Genomic DNA, 11,250 nt, shown 5'->3' on the forward strand with positions numbered 1-11,250 from the left:
TTCAAATGTAATGAATGTCCAATAGCAAACTTTACATTATTCAGCCATAAAAAAGAAGGAAAGCTTGCCATTTGTAAAACATGGATAGACCTAGAGGGTATTATGCAACATGAAATGGGTCGGACAGAGAAAGACAAATACCACATGATTTCACGTACGTGTGGAATCTAAAGAACAAAACAAACAATAACAACAAAAGCAAAAATAAACTCATAGATACAGAGAATATTGTGAGGGCTACCAGATGGGAGGGGAGTTTGCGGGGGATGGCGAAAAATGGGATTAAGAGGTACAAATGGATAGTTATAGAACAGACATGGAGATGTAGAGTGTAGCATGGGGAAGATAGTTAATAATGTTGTAATAAATATGTAAGGGGAAAGAGGGGTACTAGATTTAGTGGGGTGATTGCTTTGTGAATTATGTGGATCTCTGATCACTATGCTGTACAACTGAAACTGGTATATTACTGTATGCCAACTATAATTGAAAAAAAACTTCATTGAATTGTACAATGTAAATGAGCAACTAATTGTCTATTATATTTCAATAAAGCTGGGAAAAATATCATAAATGAAAGAGAGGACATTACTACAGACCTTATGGAAATTTAAAAGATAAAATATGAGAATACTATGAACAACTCCAGGCCAACAAATGAAATGAACCAATTCCTTGAAAGACACAATCTGCCAAAAGTCACACAAGAATAAATGATTTGAATAGGCCTATATCTATTAAAGAAATTGAATCAATAATTAATAATCTTTCAAAACTAAGTATTAGGTTCATTGGTGAATTCCACCAAAACTTTAAGGAAAAAATTATACTAACTTTCTACAATCTCCTTCAGAGGATAAAAGCAAAGGGAATACTTTCCAACTCACTATATGAGATCAGCATTACTCTAACACCAAAACCAGACAAACACATTACAAAGAAAGCAACTACAGACCAATATCTCTCATAAACATAGATTCAAAAATCCTCGAGAACCTACCTCAAAGGGTTGTTATGAGTATTAAATTAGTTAATTTTCATAAAGCAAAAAAAAAAAAAATCCTCAAGAAAATATTAGCAAATTGAATTCAACAACATACAAAAAAAATTACACACTAGGACCAAGTAGGATTTATCTAAAGTATGCAAGGCTGGTTCAACACTTGAAAATCAATTAATATAATCCATCACATCATAAGGCTAAAAAAGAAAAAATATCACATGTTCATATTGATATAAACAGGAAAAGCATTTGACAAAATGCAACAGCTGTTCATAATAAAAACTGAGTAAATTAGGACTAAAGGGGAACTTTCTCAACTTGGTAAAAATGATCTACAAAACTCTACAGGTAATATACTTAACAGTAAGAAATTTGAAGCTTTTTCACTAAGATCTGGTACAAGGCAAAGATGTCCCCATAAACATACTCAATTAATTTTTAGCAAAAGACCAAAGGCAATAAAATGGAGAGAAGATAGTCTTGGCACTGGAACCACTGGACATCCGTGCAAAAAAAAAAAAAAAAATGAATCTAGATATAGATACTACGCCCTTCATAAAAATTAACTCAAAACAGATCATAGACACGACTGTAAAATGCAAAACTATAAAACTCCTAGAAAATAACATAGGAGAAAACCTAGATGACCTTAGGTATCGTGGTCTTTTTTAGGTACAACACCAAAGACACAATCCATGAAAGAAATAATTGATAAGATGGATGTTATTAAAATTAAAACTTCTGCTCTGTATAAGACAATGTCAAAGAAATGAGAAAACAAGCAAAAGACACATCTGATAAAGAATTGTTATCCAAAATATACAAAGAACTCTTAAATCTCAACAATAAGAAAACAAACAACCCAACTAAAAAACGGGCCAAAGATCTTAACCGATAACTCACCAAAGAAGATATATAAATGGCAAATACACCTATGAAAAGATGCTCTACATTATATGTCATCAAAGAGATGTAAGGTAAAATGAGATATCACTGTATAGCTAGCTATCTCAATGGTTAAAATCCAGATCATTCACAATACCAAACGTCAGTGAGGATGTGGAGCAACAGGAACTCTTATACACTGCTGGTGGGAATGAAAAATGGTACAGCCACTTTAGAAGACAGTTCGGCAGTTTCTTGCACAACCGAACATATTCTTACCATAAGATCCAACAGTCACACTCTCTGATATTTATCCAAAGGAGCTGAAAACACATTCATGTAAAAACCTGCACATAAATGTTTATAACAGTTTTATTCATAATTGCCCAAACTTGGAAGCAACCAAGATTCCTTCAGTGGGTAAGTGGATAAATAAACTGTGATACAGTTTGTGCTATAGATGCAGACAATGTAAAATTCAGTGCTAAAAAGAAATTAACTGTCAAGCCATGAAAAAGACATGAAGGAAACTTAAATGTATATTACTAAGTGAAAGAAGCCAATCTGAAAAGGCTACATACTGTATGATTCCAACTATATGACATTCCGGAAAAGGCAAAACTATGGAGACAGTTAAAAGGTCAGTGGCTTCCAGAGGTTGTCACTTTCTGAGATATGTGTTTCTCTACTTCTCCTTTGTAATCAAAACCAACTGCTAACTACAAAGAAAAGGGGTTGGAGGTGAAGGATGGATGAATAAGCAGAGCAGAGGATTTTCAGGACAGTGAAAACATTTCGTATGATATCATAATGTTGGATGTATGTCACTATACATTAGTCCAAATCCACAAACTGTACAATACCAAGAGTGAACCCTAAGATAAACTATGGACTTTGGGTGCTTATGATGTGTCCATGTAGATTCATTCTTGGTAAAAAAAAAAAAAAGTACCATTCTGGTCAGTGATATTATTAACAGGGAAGGCTGTGCATGTATGGGGTGGGAGTGTATGTTAAATCTCTACCTTCCTCTCAATTTTGTTGTAAACCTAAAACTACTCTAAAAAAACTATCTTAAAAGAGAAAGATATCAAGAAAAGAGTGAAAAGTTCGAATCCACATCTAATATGAGTTCCAGAAGAAAGAATAAAAGGGGAGAGGAAATTCACTGTCCAAAGGGAAAATGCCTGAGAACTTTCCGTAATAAAAGTCACTTCTGAGGTTGAAGAGGACTGACAAGTCTCATGTAGAATAATAAAAATAGATCTAACACTTAGACACATTCTGATGATATTTCAGACTCTCAGAGACAAGAAGAAAACATTTCATGAAAAAACAAGACAGAGAGATTAGACATATTACCTACAAAGGAATGATGATGAAACAAGAGAGATACCAGAGACAATGAAATAATATCTTCAAAGTGATAAATGAAAAATAACAATGAAAAGTGGAAGAACATATAGATGCTTTTTAGACAAAGCGTGGGAGTTCTTTCATAGATTCTCACTGAAAGAATTATCAAAGAATATACTTTAGCAAGAAGAAAATAGAAGAAGCAAGGAGGAAACAGAAGAAAGGAGAAAACAATGAAATACAATGATGACCTAGAAAGTTAGCAAATATGTTGGTCAATTTACTATGTAATAATAATGATTAAATTTTGTGGGGTTTATAAACACATAGAGCCAATACAAAGAATATAGAATATAGAATGTTGAAGGAATGTAATTAAATTATTCTATATTTCCTATATTACTCATGAAGAAATAATGATTAATTTTGAATTTAAGTAAAAGAGGCATGTTAAAATTTAAAGATAACTTCCTAAAAATAAAGGAGTAGACTACCTTATTTTTAATTCATTAGAGGTAAAGGGGGACTACAGAAAACTTGATCAATCTTACAGAAAGCGATAAAGGAGAAAGGAAGAAGCAAGTACATGTTTGGATTTAAAAATAAGTAAAATAGTGGAGAATTGGATCATGGAACTACAGGGAACTAATAACAGCTTTTGGGAGGTGAAGTCTGAGCAGAATAGCAAGGCAGTCAGGTTGCTAAGGATGAATGAAGTGCAGGGTACTCGCCTTTCTGAGATGTGTGTTTCTCCACTTCTCCTTTGTAATCAAAGCCAACTGCTGACTACAAAAAAAAAAAAAGGAGAGAGAATTGGTTAGAGTAGAGCTGACAGGTTTTCCTCTCTCTCAGTTACTGTTACTCCCAGCTCAGCCCAGAGGTTTGTTTATAGGGGCTCAGGACTGAGTATAGGGGTCTAATGTAGAAACAGATAGTATCCTGACAGGCTGGTATAGAGGCAATGGCTCTGGACACAGATATCTCTAGATTCAAACTCTACCTTCCTTCCTTATAATTCTTTAACTTTAGGCATGTCTTTTAATACTTGGGCCTCAGGCTCATTAAATATAAAATTAAAATAGGTATAACTGCCTTATTAACCTTAACTGTAAATGGAGAAATGATCCTTCTTCATTTGGGATATTCTGAGAACTAAATGGGAGCAAAGTATATAAAGTGTTTGCATTGGGTCACTCAATAAATTAATGCTTTTCTTCCTCTCATGAAACTAAAATGAGATAATAGCTAGAAAAGTACCTTGTAAACTATAAAGCACTACATGCATGTAAGAAATAGCATCCTATTCCTAATCGATTATACTGTGCTCTTCTCTTCCCTTACACAGCAGCAGAAACTCAGAGATGTAGATTTTGGAGAGATGAGAGGCAACCAGGCAAGTTTGGATCCTAGCTGCTCCAGGACTGGATATATTGTCCAATGCTTAACATCACCGTGTAACTACATCCCCACCTGACTCAGTAACGATGGGTCTCTACGTAAGTCTAGATTTTGCATAGTATTAGTATATATTGTTATTTGGCATATATGACACACGGATTGTTTAGGTGATTCAATGTGTAGCTCTGTAGGAAGAAGATAAAAGAAAAAAACATTAAACAATAGGCAAAGGCAAGAGTGGGGCCAAGATGTAAGGGAAATTCCATCCTGATTAGAGAAGACCGTAACATGCTCCATACTCCATTACTACCTTAAAAAATTACCCTCTGCATTTTTCCTTTCCCTTATAGAATGTTTTTAACTTTCCTGTTTTTCCCCCTACAAAGCTAAAACAAAGGCTTTGCGCATCAATAACATCTAACACTCAGCTTTAAGGATTAAGGCCCACCTAATCAACAACTGAAGGTTTAAAAAAAAAATCTCAACTAGCTGTGAAGGAGATGTTCTCTCTGAGTGCAGCTGCAGGGGAAGAGACACTATTCTGCACCATAAAAAGAGAGATCAAAGGATCTGATCTAAGGTGTGACACAAAGAATATCAATGAGTTATCAATTGTACTCTCCTGATCACTCTGAACTGTAACCATACTATCCTTTTTTCCTCTCTCTTTAAAACATTTTTTTTTTTCTTTTTATACAAAAGAGTCTTTAAAATACCTGGACTTCAGGGTGCTAAATCCTATGAAAAGTAACCTTCACTTTCTAAAACCATTGTAATCCTAATTAGCTGTTTTACTTGATAATTGGCTGCCATGGTAATCACATTTAAGCTGACATCTCTATTTTCATGAAAGGCATAAATACTTAAAAGGTTTTGATGTTTGACCAAAAGAAGAGCTTGGCATTTCCCCTCTTCTTTCTTTATTGTATAGGTATAACAAAAACCAATGGTTTGAGCAATTTCTCATACAAACAGTTTGAGAGTCTTTGTCTCATTTAAATTAATGCCTTTCAGCTCAGCATGTGGCTTCCAATAGTAGCACCAAGGAACTTGCTGATGGAGGTCACAGGAGCTATCCTCATGATGGAACCTCCTTGAGTCCACTGCCTTCTCTCTCCACAAAAGGAGCATAGACTCACATTCAAGGGAGAGTGTTGGTAAGTCCCACATGATTTGAGTTGAGTGGCGTGGGTAGAGTGTTGTCACTTACCTTGTCTGCCCTGTCCTTCTCAACTCCATATTTGCCCCCAAAGCCTCTGGCAGCATCAGTCTGAGAAGAGTGCTTCTCCACTTCAGCAACATACTCATGACCCAGAGCACTCTGAGAAAAATCAAAGACGAATGAGTGACAAGACAAAAATGACCATGAAGAAGTAAAATGATACAGAGATGGAATGTAAGACTACAAGAAATTCTCTTTTAGGTCAGAATAATAGCCTCTGACAGTAATGCCAAGGAATACATGAAGGGAGAGCAAGGCAACTTTTCCTGGAGCCTTGCACATCCTGATTCTTCTTTAACACCATTTGGAACCCATCATTCGGGAAACTCCCCTAGGATAGGCTGGGAACTAGTAGGATAGAGACTAGGAAGACAGAGCAGTGATTAAACCAGAAATGAAAAGAGAGCTAAAATAAGGGCTTTGTGCATCAAAATAGGAGTGAGTTTAGTTATTGGAGGGAGAACAAAGGGGACTGGCTGGATGACATAGCTGGGATTGAATATTTCACAAAAACGGCTAGGTGTTTTGTTCTGGATCTTTGCTTCTGTATGACTGTTAAAGTTCAGAAGTGCCGCCTTAGTCCTGATATTTAACAGTGACTGTCCCTTTATACTAAAGGGGGTTGATAGACAATACTGTGAGTAGTCCAAGACAGCATATAACTTAAATCATTTCTATTCTCCTCCAATTTTAACTCCACCTACTGTTTTATTTTCTATTTGGTTTTAAAAGGTATGTCTCTTCTAATATTTAGATATGGATATTTTAATAATTTGGGAATTGAGTAATACTTCAAGCCAAATAATAATGCCTTGCAGAGTCTCAACTAAGAAGAAATTAAAAATTTCTTCTCTTTCTTCCTATATTTCCAATCCCATGCTGGAATAAACATCAATAAAGGGATTGATGTGAAACATTGCCCTATATAAGCTCCTGGGAACTGGTGTTACAGTATTTTGAGGTTTGTGTAGGTCAGCTTTGCTTGTTGAATTTAAGAATGAATGACTGTTCATTAGTTTCACCTTATTCCAAGGAATTTTGTGAGAGAATACAATGCCTACAATGCACTTTATCCAATGACCAAACAAAACACTTCTTAAGAATGAACTAAAGACTTCCATTGGATTTTTTTCTCCTCGAAGGTAAAACCTTTTTTTCTTATAGGAATTTATCTCTGTCTTTAAGGTTAGGAAAGTCAATGGAAAAAATAATTCAATATACAAGCATTCTTTTATCATACTTTTATAATATCTAATGAATAGAGGAAAAACAATATTCATATGTGAGAGCTTCTAATGGATAAGTGCACGTCAATATTTTTCACACCTTTGTGCACGTCATATAAATAATGCATAACATATATACAAAAAAAACACTAAACATACAGTAAAGAAAATAAAAGAAGTAACATAGACATAGCACACAAACGTTTTAAAGCACTAATTTTAAAACATATTTTCCCTTCTCTACTTGTGTTCCTTGTCTCTTCAGTCTAGGAATTACAGTGTGACTGGGCCTACATGAGGCCAGTCCTTCTCAATTCTTGGCTCCTATTTTCTGCCATCTATATTTTATGTGTTCATATCGGGGGTGGGGGAATGGGGGTGGAAATACAAATAATATGTGGACATTCTATTTTAAAGCCCAGATGAATACTGTACTTTAAACCATAAAACCAACAAATGAATCAATTTATTTTTAAAGCAAATGTCTCCTTTTCAACTCACCTTGTCCATTCTGTCTCTTTCCACCCCAAACCGACCTCCGTAGCCATGGGATGCTTTGGGCCCAGATTCCATCTCCTTTTTCTTAAGAATATCATGCTCCTCTGACACTTTGTTCCTTAGCTGATGAATGCTGAAAGTAACCACATGTTAGAGACTCATCTAACACAGGAAGTCAATGAACCCTCCTTCCCCAAAAAATGGGAATCTAGAGGTGTATTCTGTTTATTTCTAGCAATAACCTGAGCCCCCAAAGTATACCAGCACTGGATCTGGTAGTAAGAGATTAGTGTGGCCTGCATACCATGGCCTGATTTACACTTTTCATAGTGAATAGTATTTCTTCTAGTCTGTTATTTTGCTCATTAAATAACGTGTTGATATTTATTCCCATTTTTCATGTTCTTAAATATTAGAGGACAATGACACCTATATTCTAGTATCTGAGAAGTTATTTTCCTCTCTGAATGGATTTGCTTTCTAGCAATTAGGTCTTCCATCTTAAAAAGCAAAAAATATTCCTATACCCTTTTACCCACACATCCTAGTCCTGTGAGTCTACCTTAAGGAAATAATTTTAAATATGGAAAAGCTTAATGTCTAATGATATTCACTGAAACATTGCACATAGTGATAGCAAGAACTAAGAAACAATTTATATGACCAATAACTGGGTAATAGTTAAGTAAATCATAACATTACCTCTTAATGGCATACTAGGAAGACATTAAAAATGATGGTTATAAAAAATGCAGCATTGAGAAATTTATCTACATATTAAGTATTTTGTGTTTTGTCTTGTCATAAATGAATGCTTTCAAAGTGTTGCAACAATTAGTGATAAGAATGAATTCTTAGAAACATTTGGGCAAGAGAACCTTAAATTAAAAATCTGACTTCTTACAGCAAGAAATGGAGTTTAAGGGATTGAGATAGTGATGTTACCAGAAATGCACTAGCTCAGGAAAATCAGATACATTGGTTACAGGTAGAATGGCTATCTCACAGCAGAAATTCCCCTTTTTCATGGAAGAATAGATCCATCTGGTGGCCTTGTAGTATAAGCCCACTAAAGGTCTTTTTAAAAAGCCTTCTCAGGTTTAGTCAAGTTAATTTTAGAAACCTGGCTTTGGACCAGATGAAATTAAACTAAGTGCTGGAAGAACCCTCTGTTCCTGTGCCTGCTCTAAACTCTCTGGCAGCAGTGAAGGCAGAGAGATCCTGTGTTGCCGACACCAATATTTTAGAACTGTCTGTGTCAAAAAAGCTATTGGTTCCAAGAACATATAAATGACTGATATTTCCCAACCAAAATATTTAGATGAAGAATGAAGAAAACGGGGCTAAACATTACTCTTAAATGGGAAAAGTCTGTAAAGTTTTAATGAGTCTAATGATTGCTACATGGGTCATAACTATATTATAGTTGAAACAAGTTTTTAAAAGAGATTAGAAAATGAGATTCAGGAATACCCACCTACTGGATGACAGCAAGGCTAGTCAGAGAATTATGCCAATGGACAATATAATTTGAATGAAAACTCTGGGGCTGAAGAAGACTAACTTCTTATCAAATTCTTTAGAATATAGCTGAAGCCACTCTAAATAGATCTTAATTTTATCATGCATTCAATAAATATTAATTAAATATTAAACTTTTGAGTGTGAGGTACTATTAAGCCCTGAGGACACAAAATGATTAATGTTTGGAGATAGCATTCAGGTGGAAGAGACAAAATAAAAAATTACACTTCATTGTGCTTAGTGGCATATCAAAGAAACTTTACTATTCCAGGACGTAATGTATTCACATAAATTAACTCTCAAATACCTATTTTAAGTTTTAAAATACCTTGGATTGATAAAGCAATGCAGTTCATGTGAACAAAGTGAAATCTAGGACCTCAAAGATGAGCTAAAAGAATAAACGTCTTGCTGTTTTTATTTCAAAATTAAAAGCACAAAGGTGAGTAACTCAGACTATAAAATATTATTCACAGATGATACAATCAAAGATGTAGAAAACTCTAAAGAATCTACCAAAAAAAAAAAAGCACTGCTAGAACTGTCAAGTACATTTGGCATGGTTACAGGACATAAGGTCACTATAAAAATCAATTTTATTTCTACATACTAGTCATAGATATTGAAAATTGAAAGTTAGAAATAAATGCCACTTACTGTCACATGAAACAACATGAAATCTTTTAGCATAAATTTAATAAAATATGTGTAAGACCTGTACACAGAAAAGCATTTCTGAAAAAATTAAAGAAGACCTAAATAAATAGAGATATATCCCATCTTCATGAATGGGAAAACTCGAGATCATTAAAATGTCAGCTCTCTCCAAAATGATCAATGCAATCCCAATTAAAATACCAACAGACATATTTGTAGGAATTGACAAGCTTATTCTAAAATGTATGTGGACATGTAAAGTCCTGGGATAGTAAAAGTTTTTTGTTTTGTTTTGTTTTGTTTTGTTTCAAGGAGAGCAAAATTGGAGGACTATTTGATTTCATGACTTATCATTAAGCTACAATAATCAGTGCAATATGATATGGGTCAGGGCAGACATACACATCAGTAAAATTGTCTAGAAATAGATACCCACATATATTGCTAAAGATGCCAGATAAGTCAGTGAGAGAAAAATAGTCTTTTAATGGTGCTGGAAAAACAAAAAATGGAAAAAATTCATATGGAAAAAAATGAACCTCAATTTAATATTAGACTTAAATGTAAAAGCTAAAATCATTAATCTTTTGGAACAAAACATAGAAATTTTTCACAATTTTGAGGTAGGCAAAAATTTATTAGACATGTAAAGCACTATAAAAATTTTTGATAAATTAGACATCATCAGAACTAATATCTTCTGATCCTCAAAAGATACCATTAATAAAATGAAAAGGTGAGTTACACTCTGGATTAAATATTTGTAAAATACATATCTCACAAAAGACATATCAGAATATATAAAGAACTCTTAAAATTTAAAATATGAACAGCCCATTTTAAAAGTGAGAAAAAATATTTTAACAGACACATCAAAATAAAGATATATAAAGATAAATATATGGCACATAAAAAGAGACTCAATAAAATTAGTCATCAGAATAATACAAATTAAAATCACCACATACCCACTAGAGTGGTTAAAATTAAAAATACTAACAATACCAAGTATAGACAAAGATGTAGAACAATGAAAACCCATACACTGTTGGTAGGAATGAAAAATGGTAAATTCCTACCAGAAAATAATTTAGTAGTTTCTTAAAAAGTTAAATACACACTTATTATATGACTTAGTAATTCTGCTCCTAGGGATTTTCTAAGAGAAATAAAAATAGATGACAACAAAAAGATTTGAACCCAAATGTTCATGACAGCTTTGTCATAGCCATAAATTATCACCAACAAATAGTCCATCAACACGGTAATGGGTAAATCAAATTGTGGTATATCCATACAATGGGATACTACTTGACAATAAAAAAAGAACAACAGATTGATACACACAAGACCATGGATAGATCTCAAAAAATTATGCTGAGTGAAAGAAGACAGACAAACAAGAATACATTCTATATTATTCCATTTACATAAAATTCTAAGACAGACAAAACTAATCCGTAGTGACAAGAAGCAGATTG

The 11,250-nt window shown here is 33.8% G+C and overlaps 1 protein-coding gene across 1 annotated transcript in view; it reads right to left on the minus strand.

Moving 5' to 3' along the window:
- Positions 1 to 11,250, minus strand: part of HCLS1 (hematopoietic cell-specific Lyn substrate 1) — a 26,714-nt gene that overhangs the window by 9,373 nt on the left and 6,091 nt on the right. The window contains exons 4-6 of the mRNA XM_006905551.2: positions 7,592 to 7,721; positions 5,853 to 5,963; positions 3,976 to 4,030 (exon numbers count right to left, since the gene is read on the minus strand). Coding sequence (XP_006905613.1) covers positions 3,976 to 4,030; positions 5,853 to 5,963; positions 7,592 to 7,721 — 296 coding nt within the window. The remainder of the gene's footprint in view (positions 1 to 3,975; positions 4,031 to 5,852; positions 5,964 to 7,591; positions 7,722 to 11,250) is intronic.

The sequence above is a fragment of the Pteropus alecto genome, unplaced genomic scaffold (assembly GCF_000325575.1).
Source record: "Pteropus alecto unplaced genomic scaffold, ASM32557v1 scaffold251, whole genome shotgun sequence".
NCBI lineage: Eukaryota > Metazoa > Chordata > Mammalia > Chiroptera > Pteropodidae > Pteropus > Pteropus alecto.